Here is a 27,947-nt window from a genome sequence, read left to right as displayed (position 1 = left end):
TTCAGCTACATATATGAACAAATCCTTTATTATTATTTTGTGTGTGAAAGTGTTACATATTTTTTCACTTGTATATACACAGAGAGGTTTCTCTGAATATTTATTTTAAGGGTAAAATCACTTTTGTTTGTGTTTATTACTGCTTGAAGTTGAGCGTTTTGAGTATTTAAAAAATAAATGCCAACAGAACTACTCTCCCAAGGAAAATATTGCCACCATTTGTAGACAATGTAACCTTCAAGCCTGTGCTACTTTTTTGTCCCTGTATCTAAATCAAATCAGGAACTGTATTTTTTTTTAAATGATTTGCTTTTGAAACTTGAAGTCTTGAAAACAGTGTGATACAATTACTACTGTTCTAGCCCCCAAAGAGTTTTCTCTGCAAAATCTTGAGAATCAATAAAGATGGAAGGGAGAAACTGGAATGTTTTAACTGCAGCCCTCAGAACTTTAGTAACAGCACAACAAATTAAAAACTCATGCCACAGTATGTCGTCTTTGTGTGTCTTGCAATGAACTGTTTCAGTAGCCAATCGTCTTTGTTAGTATATGAAAGGACAGGGATTTTTGTTCTTGTTGTTATTTTAAGCTTACTGGGGAAAGTGCAGTTGGTAAAATGAAATGGTAGTCAAGCCTACTGCAACAAAGTTAGGAAGTCTGTTGTTTATTATAAACAAATAGCATGTGAAAGTGCACTTCAGATAGATTTTTTATTAATTACTTATTACCTAGATTTTAAATAGACAATCCAAAGTCTCCCCTTCCTGTTGCCATCATCTTGTTAAATCAGCCATTTTATTGAGGCACGTGGTGAGTGTTGCAACACAATGACAAAGATGGCTACTGCGCCTTGTGTTAATTAATCATACAGTCAGCTAACCTGGAAATGAATGAAACTATTACTTCTAAGAATTACCTTGTAAAGCCCCACCAGTAAAATTTAATTCAAAACATGTTAAACATTACTTTCATGTACTATGGACAGGTACAAATAGGATTAAATTACTGGATTTTCAGAAGTAAGTAGTTTTCCCTTTCCTAGTCTTCTGTGTACGAGATGTTAATTTCTTTTATTGCATTAAGAAGTAAAAGAGTTATGTATTTTAACTAAAACAAAAAAGTAAAAACAAAACAAAACAAAAAACAGAAAATAATCACCTAGAGAAAATAGTACAGGTCCCAGGGGACACGAGACTGGAAGTGTCTGTCATCGCAGAAAATCATCAACTGGAGAAGGCGAAAGAGGTACCAGAAGACACTCAAGGGGAGGTGTCTGTGGTCCCAGAAAATCATTGGCTTGAGAAACTGGTTGGGGTCCCAAGGGACACTCAACTGCAGGTGTCTGTGGTCTCAGAAAATCATCCCCTGGAGACAGTGGCTGAGGTGCCAGAAGACACTCGAGGGGAGGTGTCTTGGTCTCAGAAAATCATTAGCTGGAGAAAATGGCTGAGGTCCCAGGGGACAGTCGACGGGAGGGATCTATGGTCTTAGAAAATCATCAACTGGAGAAGGTGGAAGAGGTACCAGAAGACACTCGGGAGGTGTCTGCAGTCTCAGAGAGTCATCAGCTGGAGAAAACAGGAAAGGTCCCAGGGGACAGGCAACTGGAGGGGTCTGTGGTCTCAGAAAATCATCAGCTGGAGAAGGTGGAAGAGGTACCAGAAGACACTTGGGAGGTGTCTGCAGTCTCAGAAAATCATGAGCTGGAGAAAATGGGAGAGGTCCCAGGGGACAGTCGACTGGAGGGGTCTGTGGTCTCAGAAAATCATCAACTGGAGAAGGTGGAAGAGGTACCAGAAGACACTCGGGAGGTGTCTGCAGTCTCAGAGAGTCATCAGCTGGAGAAAATGGGCGAGGTCCCAGGGGACTGTCTGTGGGAAGTGGTCTTAGAAAATCGTCAGCTGTAGAAGGTGGAAGAGGTGCCAGAAGACACTCGGGAGGTGTCTGCAGTCTCAGAAAATCCTCAGCTGGAGAAAATGGGAAAGGTCCCAGGGGACAGTCAACTGGAGGGGTCTGTGGTCTCAGAAAATCATCAGCTGGAGAAGGTGAAAGAGGTACCAGAAGACACTCAGGAGGTGTCTGCAGTCTCAGAAAATCCTCAGCTGGAAAAGGTGGCTGAGGTACCGGAAGACACTCGAGGGGAGGAGTCTGTGATTTCATAAAATCATCAGCTGCAAAAAATGGTAGAGGTACCAGGGGATACTCGACTGGAGGTGTCTGTGGTCCCAGAAAGTCATCAACTGGAGAAAATGGTAGAGGTCCCAGGGGACACTGGGGTGGAGTTGTCTGTGATCTCAGAAAATCATCAGCTAAAGACAATGACTGAGATACCAGAAGACACTTGACGGGAGCTGTCCGTGGTCTCAGAAAATCATTAGCTGGAGAAGGTGGAAGAGGTATCAAAAGACACTCGATGGGAGATGACTGTGGTCTCAGAAAATCATCAGCTGGAGATAATGGTCGAGGTCCGATGGGACATTCGACTGGAGGTGTCTGTGGTCTCAGAAAATCATCAACTGGAGAAGGTGGAAGAGGCACAAAAAGACACTTGATGGGAGGTGACGGCAGTCTCAGAAAATAATCGGCTGGAGAAAATAGTCGAGGTCCCAGGGGACAGTCAACGGGCGGTGTCTGTGGTCTCAGAAAATCAACTGGAGAAGGTAGAAGAGGTATCAGAAGACACTCGAGGGGAGTTGTCTCCAGTCTTAGAAAATCCTCACCAGGAGAAGGTGGTTGAGGTACCAGAAGACACTCGAGGGGAGGTGTCTGTGGTCTCAGAAAATCATCAGTGGTAGAAAATGGTCGAGGTCTCAGAGGACACTCGACGGGAGGTGTCCGTGGTCTCAGAAAATCATCAACTGGAGAAGGTGAAAAAGGAACCAGAAGACACTCGAGGGGAGGTGTCTGTGGTATCAGAAAATCATCAACTGGAGAAGGTGAAAGAGGTACCAGAAGACACTCAAGGGGAGTTGTCTGTGGTCTCAGAAAATCGTCAGCTTGAGAAGGTGGAAGAGATAGCAGAAGACACTCGAGGGGAGATGATTGTGGTCTCAGAAAATCATCAGCTGGAGAAAATGGCCAAGGTCCCAGGTGACACTTGAAGGGAGGTATCTGTGGTCTCAGAAAATCCTCAGCTGGAGAAGGTGGTTGAGGCACCAGAAGACAATCGAGGGGAGGTGTCTGTGGTATCAGAAACTTATCAACTGGAGAAGGTGAAACAGATACCAGAAGACACTCGAGGGGAGGTGTCGGTGGTATCAGAAAATCATCAACTGGGGAAGGTGAAAGAGGTACCAGAAGACACTTGAGGGGAGCTGTCTGCAGTCTGAGAAAAGCATCAGCTGGAGAAAATGGTAGAGGTCCCAGGCGACACTCGATGGGAGGTGTCTGTGGCATCAAAAAATCATCAACTGGAGGAGGTGGAAGACATACAAAAAGACACCCAAGGGGAGTTGACTGTGGTCCCAGAAAATATCCAGCTGGAGAGAATGGTAGAGGTCCCAGGGGACAGGCGATGGGAGGTATCTGTGGTCTCAGAAAATCATCAACTAGAGAAGGTGGAAGAGGTACCAGAACACACTCCAGGGGAGTTATCTGCGGTCTCAGAAAATCCTCAGCTGGAGAAGGTGGTGGAGGTACCAGAAGACACTTGAGGGGAGGTGTCTGTCGTTTCAGAAAATCATCAGCAGGAGAAAATGGCCACAGTCCCAGAGGACACTTGATGGGAGGTGTCTGTGGTATCAGAAAATCATCAACTGGAGAAGGTGAAAGAGGTACCAGAAGACACTCCAGGGGAGTTGTCTGTGGTCTCAGAAAATCATCAGCTGGAGAAAATCGTTGAGGTCCCAGGGGATACTCTACGGGAGGTGTCTGTGGTCCCAGAAAACCATCAACTGGAGAAGGTGGAAGAGGCACCAGAAGACGCTCGATGGGAAGTGTCTGTGGTCTCAGAAAATCATCAGCTGGAGAAAATGGTAGAGGTCCTAGGGGGCACTTGAGGGAAAGTGTCTGTGGTTTCAGAAAATCATCAACTGGAGTAGGTGGAAGATATACAAAAGGACACTCAAGGGGAGATAACTGTGCTCTCAAAAAATCTAATGGTAGAGGTCCCAGGGGACACTTGACTGGAGGTGTCTCTGGTCTCAGAAAATTATCAACTGGAGAAGGTGAAAGAGGTACCAGAAGACACTCGAAGGGAGGTATGTGTGGTCTCAGAAAATCATCAGCTGGAGAAAATGGTAGAGGTTCCAGAGGACACTCGACTGGAGGGGTCTGTGGTCTCAGGAAATCATCAACTGGAGAAGGTGGAAGAGGTACCAGAAGACACTCAAGGGGAAGTGGCTGTGGTTTCAGAAAATCATCAGCTGGAGAAGGTGAAAGAGGTACCAGAAGACACTCAAGCAGAGATATGTGTGGTCTCAGAAAATCATCAGCTGGAGAAAATGGTAGAGGTCCCAGGGGACACTCGAATGGAGGTGTCTGTCGTCTCAGAAAATCATCAGTTGTAGAAGGTGGTTGAGGTCCTAGGGGACATTCGAGTTGAGAAATAGTCAGAGGTCCCAGAAAACCTTTAGCTGATGGAAGTGGTTGAGCTCCCAGATGATACTGAGATGCAGGAGGCGGCTGGTGGCCCATCCATTGTCTTAAAGGTTCAGCCATGAGGTAGGGCGAGTAGCGCAATCCTGAGGAATGATGATGCTCCACTGCAACCATACTGACCTGTAGGGCAGAAGGAGGAAATGCTTTCACATATATTCATTTGATGGACAAAATTACCACCACCAACACAGGCTGCACCTTCTGTTGCTGGTGATAGTTTTTTGCACCTTTCCATCCTCCAGGTTTCAAAATAGCATTATCAGTGTTATAATATCACTCTTCCACTAAGTACTGCCGACAGCTGGGGAATAAAGAAGAGTCACTGGGACACACTGTTGTCTCCACATGCCACTGTGTCTGTCTGCAAATGTAGGCAGGCTGGCGTCCTGCCCCAGGGAAGACAGAGTCATAACAGAGTAATAAAGCAGCATGTTTGAGACACAGGAGTGTCTATGTCTATCCTCATTCCTCCCTCACAGCCATCACCGGAGCATTTTCCTTGCACCAGGTCAACAGACAGTAAGAGAGGCATGAAAAGCCCATTGTCCACACATGTTGCAGCTTCTTTTTGGAGAATGTTTTCCAGGCCTTTTACGTTCTGTCTCTGATTCTCAGAACTCTGCAAGGTCAGTGTGACCACCCTGCTCAAAATCTAAGAAAACAGAGGTTTGCAGAGGAAGGAGAAAATGTGCCCAGGGTCACAAAGCTTGCAAGAGGCCGAGTGGAAGTTGATTCCAGCTCTCCCTGCAGGACCCTCTCATTTCCCCCTCTGTTTCCCTTCTTGACAAAGGATCTTCTTCACTCTGGAGGTGCCACCCATGAGAACGAAGAGTTCTGGGGAGATGTGGATTCCTGAAGAGCTGCAGGGGAACTGGGAGAGGGTTTTCTGAGAGAACAATCCTACATCAAGAAGTCAGTTAGGGCCGGGCGCGGTGGCTCAAGCCTGTAATCCCAGCACTTTGGGAGGCCGAGACAGGCGGATCACGAGGTCAGGAGATCGAGACCATCCTGGCTGACACAGTGAAACCCCGTCTCTACTAAAAAATGCAAAAAAACTAGCCGGGCGAGGTGGCGGGCGCCTGTAGTCCCAGCTACTCGGGAGGCTGAGGCAGGAGAATGGCGTGAACCCGGGAGGCGGAGCTTGCAGTGAGCCAAGATCATGCCACTGCACTCCAGCCTGGGCGGCAGAGCGAGACTCTGTCTCAAAAAAAAAAAAAAAAAAAAGAAGTCAGTTAGGCATGGCTGTAATATTTCTTTTCACTCCCAGGTAATACCAAATTGTAAATGCATTAAGACATAAAGAATACTTTTGTCCATGGAAAAATGAGGTGGGAATTCTAAACAAAGCAAGTTTTAAAAATGTGTTTGACTTCAAGTGTACAAGTCCCATCATGTGTAATCATAGGACTTGGCAGCTGTTGAAGGTACAGAGGCCACACAAGAACCAGCGTAGCTGAGCATCATTTAAGGCCTTCATTTGGAATTGTCCCTTGGTAATAAGTTACATTCACTCTTCACTAACTCACACTCGGGGCCTATTTGCTATTACAAATATGGAACCTCTGACACTGAGAATATTAGATCAGGGGCACCACTGGGTGGGGATGAAGGTGTTTTTGCACCACACAGTTACCAAGAGGGATGGGACTGTGATGGACTATGGAATTGGCCTTGTCAAAGAGCATTCGAAATTGCACAAAGCACAAATTAATATTGGATTAATGAGTTTTCACTATCTTCTGGGAATACAGCAGATATTTCAAATGTTAATCTCCTACCTTAGAGCAGAAAACAAACAAAATCACAGCAAAAGAAAGAAAACCCCACATATTTCAGAAATGAGACCTCACAACATCTGGAGTAAAGAGGGTTAGTGGGAGTTCACTGCACCATGAGACCTACAGTAGTAGAGGTCAGTGGCACCTCCTCGTGTTGGTTCTGGAAACAGAACAGTAAAAGCCCTTCAGCCCTCGGCCCCTGAGCATTTATGGATTCTAGAGGTGCCACCAACGATGATCAGCTGGGAACGGAGAAGCCTGAAAGCTCATGGGGAAGATTTTGCTTCTGAAAAAGTCCAGACAGAAAAGGCACCACAGAACCCACAGAGCAGAGGCCAGGCCAGGAGAGGGCGTTGTAGGAAAAGACCAAAGTGTCCTGATATAGGAAGTGTGAAAACCACCCCAGCATTTACCTTTGTCTTCTCTGTGTTTCCAGCTGGGACGCAGCTGCTGTTCCTCATGGGAACCGAATGAGGTCCTGAATCTGCTAAGGGCCAGAGAAGGGAATGGGGCTAAATCTGGCTTGCATGTTCTGTGCAGAGTGAGAAACCCCCCACACCCTCCACTGCCATCTCACTCTCTGCCACACAGGTCCCTTACCACAGGGGCAGGGTTTCTTGACCACATGCCTCAGAGGAATCTGGAGCCCTCGGGGCCCTCATCCTTGAGGAAGACACCACAGAGCCCTGGTCCAGGGGTATTCTTAACTCTCAACAGGCTGTGAACAGGTCGGGCTCTAACCAGCTGGAAATGAGCTCTAAATCAGTACATATCAGAGGAACTCACTCATCATGTAAGCACAGACCCAAAATTAAAATAGGAACAGCCATGTTTGGAAGAGTATCAGTAAACCCTGGATAGGAACAACACTGCGCCTCTTCTTCAAGCCATAGGGGCATTTAAAATTCTGTAGATTCATAGTTAATCTAACTTTCATACCTGGCCAGGTATTATCAATACTTATGAACAGAAATGGACATAAAAAGATGAACAGTCAGGAGAAAAGGTAAGAGCTACAGAAATTAACTGGAAAGTTTTAGGGTTACACTTCAAATGTTAGAGGAGTAAGATTACATAGAAATTTAACTTGCTAACGGAGTTATATAGTTGACAACAAACAACTTAAACAAACAAAAAGAATGAAGGAAGTTCCAAAAAGTGTAAATAAATACTTCTTCTTCTTCTTTTTTTTTTTTTTCTGAGACAGAGTCTCGCTCTGTCGCCCAGGCTGGAGTGCAGTGGCGCAATCTCGGCTCACTGCAAGCTCCGCCTCCCAGGTTCACACCATTCTCCTGCCTCAGCCTCCTGAGTAGCTGGGACTACAGGCACGCGCCACTGTGCCCGGCTAATTTTTTTTGTATTTTTAGTAGAGACGGGGTTTCACCATGTTAGCCAGGATGGTCTTGATCTCCTGACCTTGTGATCCGCCCACCTTGGCCTCCCAAAGTGCTAGAATTACAGGCGTGAGCCACTGCGCCCAGCCTGCTTCTTTTCTTAAAGCAGATTTCATACTACAGTATTGATCCATGAAGACATGGCCAGAAAATCTGTGCTCTCATCCCCAAATGTGGCTCCCATTCTAAAGTGCTATTGCTGTTTCCTCAAATGAAAGAAAAATAATGCCTTTACACTGAGTCAAGACGGAAAGGGGAGCCAGCCCATTTGCCTTCTAGGCTCATCTCCTCAGTTAAAAGGAACCACGACATCAGGGTGGGGCAATGTCCACAGTCGGTGGAGCGGCCTGAGCTCCACCATTCACAGGGGACCAGCCAAGAGCCATTCAGCTAGGGCACCTGAGATAAATAGGGTCCTGTCACCCAGTAGGACAACTGTTCTCTTTGTAAGTGCTTGGAATTGTTTCCAGGAAACATAACAATTACCCCACCCGAGCCCTCACCCCCAAAAGGAGAAGCAGGGTGTGTGGATTGTGCAGCAGAAGTTAAGCAGCTGCCTTCACAGCGAGCTCCTACCTCTCCAGAGACGGTTCTTTAGGCCCGGTCGTCCCTGGACTGGCTCCTGACTCATGTGTCTCTCTGGCATTCTCTGCTTTTCCCTCATTTCACACCTACAAGACAGAGGAAGAATTGACTTGAAGAATTAAAACACCAAGTTCTTTACTAGACACTCAAAGCTTTATCTTAAAACAAACACATCCTTTAAAATGTCCATCACAATGACCTACCCGTGCTGCTTGTAGGCAGCCTTCCTCTCAGCCATCTCCCTCTGCAAGGCTTGAGCACAGACCTGTGGGGAGAAAAATACATCCACGTCCTGACCTGGCAGACTATGTCCAAAAGCAAGGAAAACAAACAAACTTACCCAGTTGTCAAGAGCCTTTCTTGCATAAGGGGTGATCTGAAAAAGCCAACACATGAGAAATTGAATGTTGAGAGAGTCTAAGGGCCGTGGCATCATCTGCATCAGCACTGAACAATCCTACAACCCTGGGGAGGAAGGTCCTTACTTTGCATCTGTAGGAGTCCTCTGTCCGCCACTGCAACTGTTGCATGTCTTGAAACATTTTCCTGTGGATTACAATCACTTTCATCAGATAAAGCACCACTCTCAGGATGATTTTAAATAATCTGCCATGTTTCTGTTATCCTCACAACTGTACCCTTACATAATCTATCTATAGCTAGAAAACATACTTCAGATGGCTATAAAAGTACAGTCTGGGCCGGGCACGGTGGCTCACGCCTGTAATCCCAGCACTTTGGGAGGCCGAGGTGGGTGGATCACAAGGTCAGGAGATCAAGACCATCCTGGCTAATACGGTGAAACCCCATCTCTACTAAAAACACAAAAAATTAGCCAGGCATGGTGGCAGGCACCTGTAATCCCACCTACTCGGGAGGCTGAGGCAGGAGAATCGCTTGAACCTGGGAGGCGGAGGTTGCAGTGAGCCGTGATCACACATTGCACTCCAGCCTGGGTGACAGAGTGAGATTCTGTCTCAGGAAAAAAAAAAAAAAGTACAGTCTGATCCAAACTGTTGCTATATTGATTTCTCCTCTTTTGCTTAATGCCTGCTAACTTCTGAGTTGACAATTTCCTTCCCCATTCTCAGCATACCCCTAATTCGTCCTTCATTGGGCATCTTTTATCATAAAGCTCTATTCTCTTTGTATTAATATCCTTGCCATGTTTCACAGAGCAGAAACAGATGGGCTTATAAACAGGCATAGTCCTTTTGAAGGATGGGGTTGATCCTACAACAAGACACTTTCCTAAGGATGACAACAACTCGCACCACCCCTAGAATGGCTGGTATGAACCGAGTTTCCACACAGTCTAGCTGTTAATGGGGTCAGGAGACGTTTTGCTACTTCACATCTTTTGGTCACTGGTAAATCTTAAGGTACTTTGTTTTCTCTTTTGTGAATTCTCTCTCTCGTTCTCTCGATATGTCTTCTGACCATTTGTTTCTATTTCTGTATTTACTGGGTCTAAACATTGTACAAAGGTTAAAAACAACACCCAAGAGGGTGGGGTTCAGTTTCTGAACTCACTTGTAGGTGCGTATTTTTTTCATAACCAATTTCCCATTTTCCTCTGCGTCTGAGAGCTGCCTCTCCTTTTCTGCTTGCTCACATTCTTTCATTCTCAGCTTCCTGAGATGAGAAGGGACAGAAATGCACACACATGATTCACTAGCCTGCGTGGGATCCTCTCTGCCCTTCTGGTATCTAAAGGCTGTGATTCAAAAGTCTCTCCCGCAACCTTCCTACAAATGAACCAACTGATTCTCACAACCGAAGGGAGAACTGACACCTCCCCTTGAGAGACAAAGAAAAATCACACTCTGGACTGCTGGCAAGTCACCTGTCATTTCCAGCTCATCTTCATAGTTCTATAGTCCTATTCTTTAGTAAATAAAGACTATTAAAAGCTTCTATGAGGTGCACTATGTGTGTCTCTGGGGTCAGTTTTGTGCTTCACACAGCGAAAGCCCATTTTAGTTCAGTGTGAAAAACCAGACCTCCCCAACTCATCACAACTAACTCCATCGGGAGCAGAGGATTGCTCCTCATCTGACTCCTCCTGTGCGAGACCCGATTCTCAGTCAGAGGCTGATGCCAGAACCCAATCAGTCTCAGAGAGATCCTTCCAGAATATGGTGTCATTAACCCTGCAGTTCGCTACTGCATTTTGCCATGATTCAGGACTGGAACTCTTGTCATTGACTTTAAAGATCCTGGTTGAGAGAAAAGGCAATCTGAATGCTGGGTGCATCTATTGAATTAGAAATGATCGGAATGGCTCCTAAGTCAGGGTGTTATGTCCTGAAAACCATCCACCCTGGTGCTGACTGACTCTAACAAGGTTCAGTTCACAGTGAGGGTAGAAAAAGGAAATGGCCTAAAAAGGTAGGTTTGCTGTGTTGCCCTCACACGACTTGATTCATGGTCCTGATCCTAAGGATCTCACCTGATACTTGATTTTATAGGAAGGATGTATAAAATTCCAAGAACCCTAGGAAACAGGGACAAACACACTTCAAAGAGAAAGTTAATGCACTTGTCTCTGACCACAGGGCATCCTTTAGCACATGCTGTCTGGAGTGGCCTTAAGCACGGAGTGTGTGGTGAGGTCCTGAGGATGCAATGGGAGCAGGGTCCTGTTCCCCCTTTAAAGGAGCTCATAGTTTAATGCAAATGAGAAACCAGAGAGGACATCACTACTCCTGCTGTGCACTTGGGAACTAGAAACACAAAACCTGACTCTGGAGGGAAGCTAAGGAAGCGTTCTGCTCTTGAGTTGACGCAAGTGCATCTGAAGCTTCTGATCTCCCATAAGAACAATGGGGGACACCAAACAGAATATAAAACCCATGATTGAATGCATCAAATTGCTAACACGGCAGTAAAGAGACATGAGGTCAAGATGGAGAAGAAGGAAACCCAGGACGAAGGTCGGCCTCGCATTTGGAACCCATTTCCCTGAGTTTCATTGCTGAATTCCAGAAGGGACTATGAGATGCAAAGAATCAGAGCAGCTTTTGTACACATGCATGGGATTAGATGGAAAAGAAGTGGATTGAGGGTTTGGCAATGAAAGTGACCCGTACTGAAGTCCACTGGCTCTGGTTGAGACCCAGAAGAGTCACACACCAGAATAGAGGTGGACAGGAAATACCCTGGCCTTTGCAGGGACTGAGCCTGCACTGATGACCTTAATTGCTGCCTGTATGGAGGACCCCTGACCAAGCCCCAGAAGTGGGCTCCCATCTGTTCTGTGGCAGATAACACGCTAGTGGGCCTTAATTCACTGCTGAATATTTTTCAACAAGTATCTCACATTTAACAAGAAAAGATCAGTCATATGGCAGCAAAATACAATGTAATATGACCAAAACGTGAAAGACTGTGAAAATGAATCTGGAGGTGACCCAAACATTAAATTCAACAATCCAGGCCGGGTCCGGTGGCTCACTCTGGGAGGCTGAGGCAGGCGGATCGCCTCAGGTCAGGAGTTCAAGACTAGCCTGGCCAACATGGTGAAATCCTGTCTCTACTAAAATTACAAAAATTGGGCCGGGCGTGGTGGATCACGCCTGTAATCCCAGCACATTGGGAGGCCGAGGTGTGCGGATCATGATATCAGGAGTTCAAGACCAGCCTGGCCAATACGGTGAAACCGTGTCTCTACTAAAAATACAAAAATTATCTGGGCATGGTGGCATGTGCCTGTAGTCCCAGCTACTCGGGAGGCTGAGGCAGAAGAATTGCTTGAACCTGGGAGGTGAAGGTTGCAGTGAGCCAAGATCACACCACTGCACTCTAGCCTGGGCGACAGAGTGAGACTTTGTCTCAAAAAAAAAAGGAAAAAAAAATTGGCCAAGTGTGGTGGCACACACCTATAATCCAAGCTACTCGGGAGGCTGAGGCAGAATTTCTTGAACCTGGGATGCAGAGGTTGCAGTGAGCCAAGATTGCGCCACAGCATGCCAGCCTGGGTGACAGAGTGAGACTCTATCTCAAAATTTAAAAAAAAAAAATAGTGGTGGCTCACGCCTCTAATCCCAGCAGTCTGGGAGGCTGAGGCGGGTGGATCACCTGATGTCAGAAGTTGGAGACCAGCCTGGACAACATGGTAAAACCTCATCTTTAGTAAAAATACAAAAATCAGCTGGGCTTGGTGGTAGGCACCTGTAATCCCAGCTACTTGGGAGGCTGAGGCAGGAGAATCACTTGAACCCAAAAGGCAGTGAGCCAAGATTGTGCCATTGCACTCCAGCCTGGGCAACAAGAGCAAAACTCCATCTCAGGAAAAAAAAAAAAAAAGAGAGAGAGAGAAAGGAAAATCAATGCCAGTACTAGAACCTCCTGTTCCCCCCAAAAAAATTACAAACAAGAATGTAGGAAGGGAAAGGAGTTATGCAGATTAAACTAATCAAGCAGAAAGGACAAACTCAATTTTGTACCCACTGAATTTGCCACAAATATTGCAGAAAATATTCTCAAGGATATTACAGTTGTCTACTTTGATTGGCACATGGTTCATACAACAGTGTTTGTGTCAAGGCACATCTTACCCTTCCTCGGTAGTCTTCCTCTGTCCATGGATTTGGTAATGACTGTTGACCTTCGTTGTCACCTTATGGACCTCAGCTCGAACTTTGGCTTCCATATATCTCCATGAAGTAAAGAGGTCTTCCAGGCCAATTTTAATTCCTGGAAAGGAAGAAACCCTTTTCTTTGTGTGCATACAAGTGGACCTCAGCCCTTGGTGAGGGTGAAGAGAGAAGGTGAGAAACCTGAGGGCAAGAAGCTGTTCTTTCCCTTTCCAGGTCAAACTCATTTCCATGCTATGGGGATTCCAACAGAGCCATACCTTCTTGGCTACGGCTATTGGACCTCCAGGCTCTCCGCTGTACATCTGTAGATCTGTCATGTACATTTTGTAACTTTAAGACAGTCTTGAGGAAAGACACCTGGGAAACAATAATTTAAGAATGACTGCCAGGCATGGTGGCTCATGCCTGTAATCCCAGCACTTTGAGAGGCCGAGGTGGGTGGATCACGGGGTCAGGAGTTCAAGACCAGCCTGGCCAAGATGGTGAAACTCCGTCTCTACTAAAAATACAAAAATTAGGTAAGCCTGGTGGCGCACTCATGTCATCCCAGCTACTCGGGAGGCTGAGGCAGGAGAATCGCTTGAACCCGGGAGGTAGAGGTTGCAGTGAGCTGAGATCGCACCACTGCACTCCAGCCTGGTGACAGGGTGAGACTCCATCTCTCAAAAAAAAAAAAAAAAAAAAAAAGACATGAATATACTTCACACAACTGAACTATACACTTCAACAGGGTTAGATGGTAATTATCATGTTATTAAATATTTTACCACAGGTTAACATGTTTCACAACTTGAAAAGGATGCAATTACCTTTGGCTCTCTGAGTTCCAGAATTTGTAACATTTCACCCCCGCTCTGGAGCACCTTCCTTCTGTCCCTGTTCTACTCAGAGTCCACTTTCCCTTCCCTGACATCACCCTCATTGAGGCTGGTTTGAACCTAATGCAAAACATTCTCACTAACGACTGAATTCCCGCCAAGATTTCCATATTGTCACTGTATGATTTTAATCTTCTAAGATATTAAATATTTGTTCTCATCATATTTTATTTATTATTTTTTTTTGAGACGGAGTCTCACTCTGTTGCCCAGGCTGGAGTGCAGTGGCCGGATCTCAGCTCACTGCAAGCTCCGCCTCCCGGGTTTACGCCATTCTCCTGCCTCAGCCTCCCGGGTAGCTGGGAGTACAGGTGCCCGCCACCTCGCCCGGCTAGTTTTTTGTATTTTTAGTAGAGACGGGGTTTCACCGGGTTAGCCAGGATGGTCTCGATCTCCTGACCTCGTGATCCGCCCGTCTCGGCCTCCCAAAGTGCTGGGATTACAGGCTTGAGCCACCGCGCCCGGCCTGTTCTCATCATAGCTATGACACAATGCAAATCCCGTCTCAGATGTGGGTCAGATACCTCTGAATTCCCTGAAGTAGTCATGGAAATAACTTTTTTTTTTTTAACTTTCTTTTTTTTTTCTTTTTGAGATGGAGTCTCACTCTGTCACCCACGCTGAAGTGCAGTGGCGCCACCTTGGCTCACCACAACCTCCACCTCCCAGATTCAAGCGATTCTCATGCCTTGGCCTCCCAAGTAGCTGGGATTACAGGTGCCCGCTACCATGCCTGGGTAATCTTTATCTTTTTAGTAGAGATTGGGTTTCACCATGTTGGCCCAACTGGTCTTGAACTCCTGACCTCAAGTGATCCACCTGCCTCAGCCTCCCAAATTGTTGGGATTACAGGTGTGAGCCACCACACCTGGCCTGAAATAATATCTGTCAAATTCTTTGTAGAATTTGTTTTTTCTGATTTCTGCACATAGGATAAAAAACAAAACATGTACTAGGATTTCGAGAGAAGCAATGGGTAACCTAAAAAGATGAAAGAGCAACCACATCTATCCCACAGCTACTGCTAGATTTCATAAGAAAGGTAGCTGGCCCAGTTTGGAGCTAGGAGAATGTCAACCACATGAAGAAATGAGAAGTGAAGAAACGCTGTCATGCATGAACGTTTCATGGCACCCACGATGTCCCTCCTTAGGAGGTAATGAGATAGATGACTAGATGACTAGATGACAAGTAGAAAGATGAGAAGGTGCAAAGTTGTCCAAGCCAAACAGCTCAACTGAACTTTCCTTAATGGAATTTTTAAAAAGTGGTAAATTTAAAAACTTCCCCTGGCTCACGTGGTGGCTCACACTTGTAATTCCATCACTTTGGGAGGCTGAGGTGGGCGGATCATTTGAGGTCGGGAGTTTGCGACCAGCCTGGCCAACATGGTAAAATCCCGACTCTACTAAAAATACAAAAATTAGCTGGGCATGGTGGTGGGCACCTGTAATCCCAGCTACTTGGGAGGCTGAGGCAGGAGAACCGCTTGAAGCCAGGAGGTGGAGGTTGCAATGAGCCGAGATCACACGATTATACTCCAGCCTGGGCAACAGAGGGAGACTCATCTCAGAAACAAAACAAACAAAAAAAGTCCCCCAATTTATACCGAAAATTCTCTTTTCAGGACTAAGTGGAGTAGAGAATGTTAAATTGGGCCTAGATACCTTCATAACTCATATATTTTCTGTTTTGTACATATCTTGGAAGGCAGTGCCAAATGATGTGTAATTATCTAAGTTGTAAAAATCAAACATACTTCCTCTTTCCTTGAATATCAAAAAACATTGTGGTATTAGTACTTTTATCTTGGATCATTGTTCAGAAGGATCTTCAGCCCCCAGACAACCACATTTTTACTGTCATGAATGGCAAGAGAAAATGTAGTTTCATGAATGGCAAGAGAAAATGTAGAGCTCAATTTACCCAATGGACAAAAGGCTCAAAAGGCAAATTATGGCACAACTTAGCAGCCAAATTCTTATCAAGTACAGACTTTTGACATGCTGATTGCTCTCCAATTGCAACTGGGAACATGCACTTTGACTGACGTCATGCGAAATTACCCTGCCCAGACACATTTACCCATTGCTTCTCTCAAAATCGTAGTACATGTTTTGTTTTTTATCCTATGTGCAGAAATCAGAAAAAACAAATTCTACAAAGAATTTGACAGATATTATTTCAGGCCAGGTGTGGTGGCTCACACCTGTAATCCCAACAATTTGGGAGGCTGAGGCAGGTGGATCACTTGAGGTTCTAAGAGATCACTTGCAGTTCTAAGAGATTCTCTGGGGCTTTCTCTGCATCATGAGACGCAGCGCAGTTCTGCCCTTCACCTTCCTGCAGTTTGTCACCTTGTCCCTATGATCTCAGAGGAACTTTGTCTCAGGCCAATTGTTTGTTCCTTGGGCTCTTTCATTTCCCCTAAAAATCATTTGCTGCCCCTCTAAATTGCCTACATCTCTATCTATCTTCCTTTCCCCTCAGAAGAGGGTGCTCTTTAAGCATCAACCATCTGGCCCTTCTAGCAGCCTCATTTTTCAGCTGGCTCTCATGTTTGTACCTGTTCTATGTTTTTCTTCTCCTGTTAAGCTGTCTGTTGTCAGCTCATTTCTGCAGTGAATCTTTAGAGAGGGGAGTGGAAGCTTTCCTTCCACCCGTACGATAGAATTATAAAGCAGAAGAGTTTAGAAAGAATTTCCTATTTAGGGATGAAATTTCATACTCCATTTCTGATAAATAGCACAAAGGTTAAAAAAACTTATTTTTGACCAAAAGCTCTCCTGACATTCTATTAAACAAACACCAACCTATTTAATTTTCATAATGTAAATGGCAGATATTTTCATAATTCTTATGCTAATAAATCATTTCCCTGATTTTTTGGGTAAAACCACATATTTATAATGAAGTCCAGAAACATTAATTGTTTTAAACAATTTCTTCTCATTTGTGATTAAAAGTATATCTCTACAGAAAGTTAGTATACTCACACCAAAGCTAGTTTTCCAGAGGAAAATGCCAAGTGTAGAAATTCCCAGAAACACAATAATGATAGCTATCCAAGGAATTCCAAAAAAGTCAGGCCCAGGCTGAAAATGGTCAGGCAGAGAATTGATAACCTGAAATAATAATAGTAGAAATAACGAAAAGGTCAATGACACTGACAATATTTCAGTCAAAAAGAATCATCCTTAGAAACCGTTAACCTCCTCCAAAATGTAACCACATCCCTCAGATATCAACATGAGATGCCACTGCTACAAAAAAGAACAGAAGTTACCAGTCTCATGTTTTTTGGATGGCTGGTAGTGTTTTTAGGCATTGCAAATGTGGGGTGTCTTTTTTCTTGGTATAAAGCAGGGATATCCAATCTTTTGGCTTCCCTGGGCTATATTAAAAGAAGCAAAGTTGTCTTGGGGCACACATAACATACACTAACAATAGCTGATGATCTAAAAAAAAAACTCTTTTTTTTTTTCTTTGGAGACAGTCCTGCTCAGTTGCCCAGACTGGAGTGCAGTGGTACAATCTCGTCTCACTGCAACCTCCAGCTCCTGGGCTCAAGCCATTCTCCTGCCTCAGCCTCCCCAGTAGCTGAGATTACAGGTCCCTGCCATCATGCTTGGCTAATTTTTGTATTTTATGTGGAGACGGGGTTTTGCCATCTTGGACAGGGTGGTCTCAAACTCCTGACCTCAGGTGATCTGCCCGCCTTGGCCTCCAAAGTGCTGGGATTACAGGCATGAGCCACCGTGCCTGGCCAAAATCTCATAATGTTTTCACAAAGTTTACAAATTTGTGTTGAACTGCATTCAAAACTGTCCTGGGCCACATGCAGTCTGTCACCCATGGGTAAGACAAGCTAAGTATAAAGTCATTATCTTTTCTTTCTTTTCTTTTTTTTTTTTTTTATTTTGAGACAAAGTCTTGCTCTGTCGCCCAGTCTAGAGTGCAGTGGCACGATCTTAGCTCACTGCAACCTCCACCTCCCAGGTTCAAGCGATTCTCCTGCCTCAGCCTACTGAGTAACTGGGATTACAGGTGCCTGCCACTGCGCTCTGCTAATTTTTGTATTTTTAGTTGAGACGGGGTTTCACCATCTTGGCCAGGCTGGTATCGAACTCCTGACCTCATGATCCACCCACCTTGGCCTCTCAAAGTGCTGTGATTACAGCCTGGCCAGTAATTATCTTTTCTTTATTTACTTATTTTTTAAATTGATGTATAACATTGGTTGTATTTATCACATTATCACATGATAAAAGAATCCCTCTGAATCATACTTCTCTCTTGGATTATGTGAATCTTTGTCATTTAAAACTCAGCATAAGTAAAAAAAAAAAAAAAAATACAATGAAGAGATGACTTCATTCACAAATAAGTATCAAATTTTAGTGCTTAAAAATTACCAAGGTGGGCCAGGCGCAGTGGCTCACGCCTGTAATCCAAGCACTTTGGGAGGCCCAGGCGGGTGGATCACGAGATCAGGAGATCGAGTCCATCCTAGCTAACATGGTGAAACCCCATCTCTACTAAAAATACAAAAAATTAGCAGGGCGCGGTGGCACGCACCTGTAGTTCCAGCTACTTGGGAGGCTGAGGCAGAAGAACCGCTTGAACCAGGGAGACAGAGATTGCAGTGAGCCGAGATCATGCCACTGCACTTCAGCCTGGGTGACAGAGCAAGACTCTGTCTCAAAAAAAAAAAAAAAAAAATTACCAACGTGGAGATTATGAAAATGGCAAAATGGCATGAATAGTGTGGAATTTCTCTAAGATTGTTGATATTAATTCCATTAGACTCTTATGCGAACCACATCACAATTGTAACCACGTTACAATATGGTAAAGCCCTGTCTCTACTAAAAATGCAAAAAAATTAGTCAGTCGTGGTAGCATGTGCCTGTAGTCCCAGCTACGTGGGAGGTTGAGACAGGAGAATGGCTTGAATTCAGGAGGCAGAGGCTGCAGTGAGCCAAGATTGCACCACTGCACTCCAGCCTGGGCAACAGAGTGAGACTCCATCTAAAAAAACCAAAAAAACAAAAAAACAAGAATTACACATCCGTGACCTTTTCCGTGCAACCACATACCTCCTAATAAATAGGATGGATTTTATTTCCGAACTCCACTGACGTGGCCCCAGTTACAAGATTCGTCGTGGCCAACAGGATGTGAGCAGGAGTGATGTTTGCTACTTCCAAGCAGCGACCCTAAAGCATTTCCATTTCTTTTTTTTTTTTTTTTGAGACGGAGTCTCGCTCTGTCGCCCAGGCTGGAGTGCAGTGGCCGCATCTCAGCTCACTGCAAGCTCCGCCTCCCGGGTCTACGCCATTCTCCTGCCTCAGCCTCCCGAGTAGCTGGGACTACAGGCGCCCACCACCTCACCCGGCTAGTTTTTTGTATTTTTTAGTAGAGACGGGGTTTCACCGTATTAGCCAGGCTGGTCTCGATCTCCTGACCTTGTGATCCGCCCATCTCGGCCTCCCAAAGTGCTGGGATTACAGGCTTGAGCCACCGCGCCCGGCCGCATTTCCATTTCCATTTGCCCTTTTATCTCCTGTGATTAGCCATGAAATGACCCTACCCAAGTTGCCACTGTCTCTCTGGGTGGGAGCCAGACTGAAGACCCATGGAGCACTCAGAAGCAACCAGAAGTCCTGAGTCCAGCTTGGTCCAGCCAAGCCAAGGTGTCCCATGGATCTAAATGTTTGGTCTTGAGAGATACACAAGGAGGTTGGTTGATTCCTCAGGATTTAACTATATATTCTTGAAAACATCTTAATTTTAAATGTTTCTTTCAAGATGGTGAATTAAACAGAGATAGCCCTTCAACAGGTTGAACTCAGCATATACTGAGTCTGAAATGGAAAGGATGGCGTTAGGGAACTGTGCAACAATGGTAATGATTTCAGAAACATTGTGTTGAGCAGAATAAGGCACACACAAAAGAGTACCTATGGCATGGCATGCATCTATATACACGAAATTCCAGAATAAGCAAGCTAACCTATGATAAGAAAGAGATTGGCTGGGGCCGGGCGCGGTGGCTCAAGCCTGTAATCCCAGCACTTTGGGAGGCCGAGGCGGGTGGATCACGAGGTCAGGAGATCGAGACTATCCTGGCTAACACGGTGAAACCCCATCTCTACTAAAAATACAAAAAACTAGCCGGGTGTGGTGGCGGGCGCCTGTAGTCTCAGCTACTCGGGAGGCTGAGGCGGGAGAATGGCATGAACCCGGGAGGCAGAGCTTGCAGTGAGCCGAGATCACGCCACTGCACTCCAGCCTGGGAGACACAGCGAGACTCCGTTTCAAAAAAAAAAAAAAAGAAAGAGATTGGCTGGGAAAAGGGAGAGTTCACTTTCTGGGGTGACGTAATAGTGTAGATCTTGGCTGGGCACGGTGGTTCACGCCTGTAATCCCAACACTTTGGGAAGCCGAGGTGGGAGGATCACTTGAGGTCGGGAGTTCAAAACCAGCCTGACCAACATAGAGAAACCCCATCTCTACTAAAAATACAAAATTAGCCGGGCGTGGTGGCACATGCCTGTAATCCCAGCTACTCGAGAGGCTGAGGCAGGAGAATCACTTGAACCTGGGAGGTGGAGGTTGCGGTGAGCTGATACTGTGCCATTGCACACCAGCCTGGGCAACAAGAGAGAAACTCCATCTCAAAACAAAACAAACAAACAAAAAAATAGTGTAGATCTTGAAAGGGGGTTGGGTTATTCTGGTGTATGTACTTTTCAAAGTTAGTAAACTTACCCTTAAGGTTATATATTTTGGCCCAGTGCTGTGGCTCACGCCTGTAATCCCAGACTTTGGGAGACTGAGGCAGGCAGATCATAAGGTCAAGAGATAGAGACTATCCGGGCCAAGATGGTGAAAGCCCATCTCTACTAAAAATACAAAAATTAGCCAGGCGTGGTGGTCTGCGCCTGTAATCCCAGCTACTCAGGAGGCTGAGGCAGGACAATCGATTGAACCCGGGAGGCAGAGGTTGCAGTAAACCAAGATCTTGCCACTGCACTCCAGCTTGGGCGACAGAGTGAGACTCTGTATCAAAAAAAAAAAAAAAAAAAATCGTCAAACAAGATGACACAAAACTCAAATGACATTTCACTTTGTTTTGATTCGTTGTGTTTGAGACAAGAGTGCAGCGGGGCAATCTGGGCTCACTGCAGCTTCCAACTCCTGGGCGGGAGCGATCCTCCCACCTCAGCCTCTCCAGTAACTGGGACAACAGGTGCGCACCACCAGGCCCGACTGATCTTTTTTTGGCATTTTTTGTAGAGATGGGGTTTAGCTATGATGCCCCGGCTAGTCTTGAACTCCTGGACTCAAGTGATCTGCCCACCTCGGCTCCCTAAAGTGCTGAGATTACAGGCCAGAGCTGTGTAATTTCATGCCGCGTGACACGGCCCAATAACAAGGAAGAAACCCCGCGGGTCCAGCGTCTACTCACATAGGTCGACTGATGGCTGAGAAATCCCAGCAGGAGGAGCCAAAAGAGCAGCCACCGCACTCGCATGTCCCGGTCCTCTCAGGGCGCCCTGAGGCGGCCAGGACAGAGGTGGGGGTGGCTTAGGGCGGGGGGAGGGAAGGGGATGGGGACGTGGGCCGGATCTGACTTGGGGAGGGGGAGGGGAGGGGAGGGAAGGGAAGGGAAAGGAGGAGAAGGGGGCTGTTGGGCACCTGGAGGAGGAGGAGGAGGAGGAAGAGGAGGAGGAGAAACGGGTGTGGGAAAGGATCCGGTTCAAAATAAGTTCTCAAGTACTGGTGGAAGGTTTAGCTACAGGTCAGGGAGAAGGTCAATCAGAGAAGCAACAGGACGCGCGGGGCAAGGGAGCGGGAGGCTCAGGAGCAATTAGATGGGGCCAGGGCTCTGCTTTCCAACAAACCTTCTTCCATCTGGGCGCTGCCTTAACAACCCTGGGGCTTAATACTCCCTCTCCACCAATCCCCGGACCCGGAACGTGGTGCCTCACAGTGGACATTCCACAGAGCGCCGGCGTCCTTCCAATGCCCACTCCTCCATCTCAGCCCCCCACACTCCTCCCAAGGACAGGTCCTCTCTGGAACCTTCACAAACCTGATTTCTGGTCCTCCCTAACCAGCTCCCTGTCCCTGCTTCTGGGCAGCTCCCAGGGTTCCTCAAGGTCAAACTTGGAGGCAAAACATAAAAAACAAATGATGACAGGACGACAGGAAGAACCTCATACCCAAGCAGAGTGCGAGGTTTTATAGTCCCCGCTCATCCATTCATATCCTAAGCAACTAAACATCAGTAGGATGCGGAAGGTCCCAATAGTAAACCATCTCCATCACATCCATGTAGCCATCCATCCATCAACCTGTATCTCAGGAACAAATGTTGTAGATACATTCATTTTAAGCATGCATAGCACGTTTACAAAAATTCACCTAACTTATTTTGTTGCAGCAAATCTCAATATATTTCAGAGGAATCAAATCACACAGCATGTTTCTGATCATATAATTGTGCTAGAAGTCAATGAATAAGGCCAGGTGCGATGGCTCATGCCTGTAATCCCAGCACTTTGGGAGGCCGAGGTGGGTGGATCACGAGGTCAGGAGATCGAGACCATCCTGGCTAACACGGTGAAACCCTGTCTCTACGAAAAATGTAAAAACTTAGCCGGTCGTAGTGGCGGGCGCCTGTAGTCCCAGCTGCTCGGCAGGCTGAGGCAGGAGAATGGCACGAACCCGGGAGGTGGAGCTTGCAGTGAGCCGAGATCACGCCACTGCACTCCAGCCTGGATGACGGAGCAAGACTCCGTCTCAAAAAAAAAAAAAAAGAAGTCAATGAATAAAAGTTAACTCAAAATTATTATTTGTTTGGAAATTCAAAGTGCCCTTATAAGATATAAACATAAGAAAGAATCCAAAATGAAACAAGACTGCCTTTAAACTCAATGATAAGATCATAACATGGCAATAAAATGTCTCCCTCTGGCCTGGGAATTCCACTCTGTAGCACAAGGTTGTGTGGTCTCAAATCACCCCTACCCCACATAGACGTTTTCACATCTGAAACAGAGTGATGATGTCACTTATCTATATCACCTTACTGCCTGTGAGTGTGGACTTTAAATTCTGAACCCAAATGAGGGGGAGAAAACCAAGTTGACTTTCATGATTGACCTACCAGGGATGTCCAAGGAATCTGTGCATTTCAAGGAACAAAGTTCATCAGCTTCTCTCCCAGGGGATTTGGCTACAATACCCAGAGGGTTTGGCAGCATCATGAGTGATGGGTGGGGAGTGCCAAGCAGGTGGGCAGGACCCAGGGGCCTGGTGACCAGGACAAACCCCCACTGTCCATCACCTTTCCTGGCCCTGTCCTCAGCTAAACTTCCCAAAGGCCTTCTTCTGCCCGATCACACAGAGTGCGCCCAAACTCACTCAGGCCTCTGCCAGCTGAAAACCACTGCTTTAAATCCCTTTACCATTTACTATGACATAAGGTTACTGTCAACAGGAAATATTCTATTGATGCTACAAATGGAAAGCCAATGCCCTTACCGTAAATAGAAAAACAACCCTAAGAAACAAGCAAAACAAAAACAAAACAGGGGCTGGGTGCGGTGGCTCATGCCTGTAATCTCAGCACTTTGGGAGGCCAAAGTGGGCAGATCACAAGGTCAGGAGTTCAAGACCAGCCTGGCCAATATGGTGAAACCCTGACTCTACTAAAAATACAAAAATTAGCCAGGTGTAGTGGCAGGCGCCTGTAGTCCCAGCAACTCGGGAGGCTGAGGCAGGAGAATAGTTTGAACCCGGGAGGCAGAGGTTGCAGTGAGCTGAGATCGTACTACTGCACTCCAGCCTAGGCGACAGAGCAAGACTACGTCTCGAAAAACAACAAACAAACAAACAAAAAACAGGGATAACAAAACTATGGAATTCAATTCTATTTGTATGTTGCTGCCATGCTGCAGCCCTAGATTTGGCTGGGCGAGGTGGCTCATGCCTGTAATCCCAGCACTTTGGGAGGCTAAGGCAGGTAGATCACGAGGTCAGGAGTTGGAGACCAGCCTGACCAACATGGTGAAACCCTGTCTCTACTAAAAATACAAAAATTAGCCAGGCGTGGTAGCATGCACCTGTAGTCCCAGCTACTCAGGAGGCTGAGGCAGGACAATCCCTTGAACCCGGGAGGGGGAGGTTGCAGTGAGCTGAGATCATGCCATTGCACTCTAGCCTGGGTGACAGAGTGAGACTCTGTCTCAAAAAAACAAAAACAAAAAAGCCCTAGATTTGGGTTGTCTTGGTTATAAAGGAGAGACCAAGTAAGTGGGGGCTGAAGTCAGATTAGCCCAAAACTGAATGGCAGAGAGTACCATAATGCCCATGAAGGGTTGCTAGCATTGGCTTGATTATAGCCCAAGCAGAGACAGGGAAAGGAAGGCGATGTGAGCAGAGTTTGGGGCTTCAAACAGGGGAGGTTATTTGTGCAGCCCAGGAAAGGCTCCCCAAAGCCAGGATCAACCTCCCTTGCAGGCCGGTCCCTCATGGAGGCAGGGCCAGGCACCTTAGATTTGAGACCAGCTGTGTTGCTGCTGACCAGCTGTGTGACCCTGGGCTGGTTTCCTTCCATACAACGGGAGTGCCAATGGCTGCGCGCAAAGACTGTCTGAGGATAGGAGGTAGCACTCTGTTGAGCACCTGTGTACCTGAGTGTCATCACCCCCCAAGGATATCTTTCTTTCCAGAGCTGGCACTTTGGAAGGCCCTTGGCCACTAAAGGCAGTGATGATGATAACAGCAGCAGCTGTAAATGATGTTTATCATTTACGGCTGATAAGGGAAGGCCAGGGGATAGGGCTCCTAGGTCCTGGATAAGAATGAGGATCTGGGCACTCCTGGGGACAGCTGAGTGGTAGGACTCCTGGGTCCCCAGGGGGCAGGTCCATCTTCAGTGGCATTGGGCCTAGGCTGAGGTGCTGAGGCAGCTACTGGAGCATCAGCAGTACAGGCAGGCACAGAGGCAGTGGATCCATCAGAGGTGGCAGGTGTAGGATGTATCTCTTATCTTGTAGAGGTATTAAAAGATTCGAAAGGCCGGGCGCGGTGGCTCACGCCTGTAATCCCAGCACTTTGGGAGGCCAAGGCAGGCAGATCACGAAGTCAGGAGATCGAGACCATCCTGGCTAACACAGTGAAATCCCATCTCTACTGAAAAAAAAATACAAAAAAAAAAATTAGCCAGGCGTAGTGGTGGGCGCCTGTAGTCCCAGCTACTCGGGAGGCTGAGGCAGGAGAATGGCGTGAACCCAGGAGGCGGAGCTTGCAGTGAGCCGAGATCGCACCACTGCACTCCAGCCTGGGCGACAGAGCGAGACTCCGTCTCAAAAAAAAAAAAAAAGATTCAATTTATTTGGTAGATTGTATGGGCAGGCACTGTCAAATGGGGTGATACTGCATGGGAGGGCACTGTCAAATGAGGTGACATTAGATTTCATCTCAGTTATATTTATGGGTATGTTGTTGATATACATGTTCCAAAAATTACATATATTTATACGAATTTAATGTTATGATTTGTAATTTTGATTGTTATGCTAAATATTTGCTAAAGTTATATTTGTATAAACATTTTATGAATGGGTGGGCACCGTCACTGTAAATCCCAGCACTTTGGGAGACCAAGGCGGGTGGATAACCTGAGGTCAGGAGTTTGAGACCAGCCTGACCAATAGGGTGAAACCCCGTCTCCAATAAAAATAAAATTAGCTGGGCGTGGTGGCACAAGCCTGTAGTCTCAGCTACTCGGGAGGCTGAGACAGGAGAATTGCTTGAACCTGGGAGGCAGAGGTTGCAGTGAGCCAAGATCGCGCCACTGCACTCCAGCCTGGGTGACAGAGCTAGAATCTATCTATTAAAAAAAAAAAGTTATTAATTATTTCTGGAGATTATATGAAATTTATAAGTCTGGTGGTCCTAATGTGATGCTGTCAGTCATGACTGGGGTTACTGTCTTAAAATGCTGCACATAAGAGAATTAAGTTTCCTTGTGAACTGGGAACTTTCATCAGATTTTTATCATAACTATTGTTTCCATCATCCACAGTTACTGTTTTGAATTCTTCTCTAAAAATATTTGTAATTGGCAATAGTCCAAATTTTCTTTTGTTTTCTTTCTTGTTTTTGAGAGACAGTCTGGTTCTGTCAGCTAAGCTGGAGTGCAGTGGTGCCATCTTGGCTCTCTGCAACCTCTGCCTCCTGGGTTCAAGTGATTCTCCTGCTTCAGCCTCCCAGGTAGCTGGGACTATGGTCGCCCGCCAGCACGCCCAGCTAATTGGTGGTGGTAGAGACGGGATTTACCATGTTGGCCAGGTTGGTCTCCAACTCCTGACCTCGTGATCCGCCCGCCTCAGCCTCCGAAGGCACTGGGATTACAACCGGGAGCCGCTGTGGCAGGCCCCCAAATTTGTCTTTCATGGAAAAAACTCTAACAAGTCTTCTTGAACACAGTTTTCTGATAACCCAGATCAATGAATTACCCAGGCTTCACCACTATGCAATATAGGCATGTGAGAAACTCGCACTTATACCCCCTCAATACATTAAAAGTAAGTATTTTTTTTTAAAAGCAATGGGCCAGGCGCAGCGGCTCACGCCAGTAATTCCAGCACTTTGGGAGGCCAAGACAGGCGGATCACTTGTGGTCAGGAATTCCAGACCAGCCTGGCCAACACAGTGAAACCCCGTCTCTACCACAAATACAAAAATTAGCCAGGCGTACTGGTGCGTGTTTGTAATCCCAGCTACTCGGGAGGCTGAGGCATGAGAATCGCTTGAACCTGGGAGGCAGATATTGCAGTGAGCCAAAATTATGCCACTGCACTACAGCCTGGGCGACAGACTGGGACTCTGTCTCAGAAATAAAAATAAAAATAAAGATAAATGAACTAAAAAACAATTTCTAGTGGTTTCTAATAAGGAAACAATGGTTAAAAAAACTGCTGAGATCAAGCAAAACAAAAAATCTATTAAGATAATATTTTTATAACTCGTATTTAAAACATTGTTGATTCATTCCTTTTTTGTTTTTTTTTTTTGAGACGGAGTCTCACTCTGTCACCCAGGCTGGAGTGCAGTGGCGGGATCTTTGCTCACTGCAACCTCTGCCTCCTAAGTTCAAGCGATTCTCCCGCCTCACCCTCCCGAGTAGCTGGGATTACAGGCGGCCACCCCCACGCCCAGCTAGTTTTTGTATTTGTAGTAGAGATGGGCTTTCACCATGTTGGCCAGGCTGGTCTCCAGCTCCTGATTTCAGGTGATCACGCCCCGGCCTGGGCCTCCCAAATGCTGGGATTACAGGCCTGAGCCGCCGCGCCCGGCCCTTGTTTTGTTTTCTGCATTGAAGAAACGTTTTTCTCAGAAGTTATCTATAATTTACACCGATTTGGTAAAGCACACTTTTGTGAACAAAGGTGGGTGGAAGCGTTTGTTTTTCCTCCCTACTTGACCCCTCCAAACTTTGGAAACTATTCATAAATATTCTTATTTTCATGTACATATGTTCTCTTTATAAGCAGGCTATAATCAGAAAGATTGGTTATATTATCAAGGCTTTGACTGAAACATCCTATTTAAGAATATGCAGAAAATGCCTGGCTTCGAGTTTGCAGCCTTACATCACAGTCAGGGGGAAACTGTCACTGCCTGCAGGCCCGAGAACCTTAGAGCTTTTCGGGGAGCGACTTGGCAGGGAGGGTCCCGGTAGCTGCTCACGGGCAGGAAGCCCCGGGCGACCCTCGGACCCGCGGGGACCTTCCGCTTCCTGGCGTCTTTCTCCATCGCTCCTCTGGAGGGCTGCTGGGGAAGCGGCGGCCGCCCAGTGCCTGGGGGTCGCTCCCTCGCCTCCTCTGGCTGCGGGAAGGGAGAAACGGCTGCGGCCGGAGCAGAATGGGCGGCCTGAGGCGACAGCCCGGCCGGCCCCCGAGGGGAATATGGCTACCCGCGGTGACCCGAGCAGCAGCGGCGTTAGCTGCTGCACCGCCGACTTCTCGGAGTAGCGAAGGCAACTCGCGAGAAGACGCCGCCAAGTGGAACCCGGGCCCTGCGGCCCTGGGT

At 46.5% G+C, this 27,947-nt stretch overlaps 1 protein-coding gene across 10 annotated transcripts; it reads right to left on the bottom strand.

Moving 5' to 3' along the window:
- Positions 1 to 638: 638 nt before the first annotated feature.
- Positions 639 to 27,947, bottom strand: LOC717567 (nuclear pore complex-interacting protein family member A1-like). Of its 10 annotated transcripts, none has more exons than XM_077987091.1 (12): positions 23,014 to 23,175; positions 21,937 to 22,009; positions 16,832 to 16,960; positions 13,215 to 13,314; positions 12,916 to 13,054; positions 9,890 to 9,991; positions 8,842 to 8,902; positions 8,697 to 8,732; positions 8,560 to 8,621; positions 8,348 to 8,442; positions 6,791 to 6,864; positions 639 to 4,719 (listed from the first exon to the last, which is right to left on the bottom strand). In XM_077987091.1, exons 1-12 carry the CDS (start codon positions 23,037 to 23,039, stop codon positions 1,480 to 1,482), a joined length of 4,137 nt encoding a protein of 1,378 aa, XP_077843217.1. In that variant the 5' UTR covers positions 23,040 to 23,175; the 3' UTR covers positions 639 to 1,479. The 10 variants fall into 10 exon arrangements, 8 of the variants coding, with proteins under 8 accessions (XP_077843217.1, XP_077843221.1, XP_077843218.1 ...); XM_077987098.1 differs by lacking the exons at positions 21,937 to 22,009; positions 23,014 to 23,175 and adding an exon at positions 22,067 to 22,262 and having other exon boundaries at positions 1,341 to 1,846; positions 4,601 to 4,719; positions 9,890 to 9,999; positions 12,918 to 13,054; XM_077987095.1 differs by lacking the exons at positions 21,937 to 22,009; positions 23,014 to 23,175 and adding an exon at positions 27,832 to 27,947.

This window comes from Macaca mulatta, chromosome 20, assembly GCF_049350105.2.
Source record: "Macaca mulatta isolate MMU2019108-1 chromosome 20, T2T-MMU8v2.0, whole genome shotgun sequence".
NCBI lineage: Eukaryota > Metazoa > Chordata > Mammalia > Primates > Cercopithecidae > Macaca > Macaca mulatta.
Note: the sequence above shows the minus strand (reverse complement) of the source record. Positions and strands in the feature narration are given on the sequence as shown.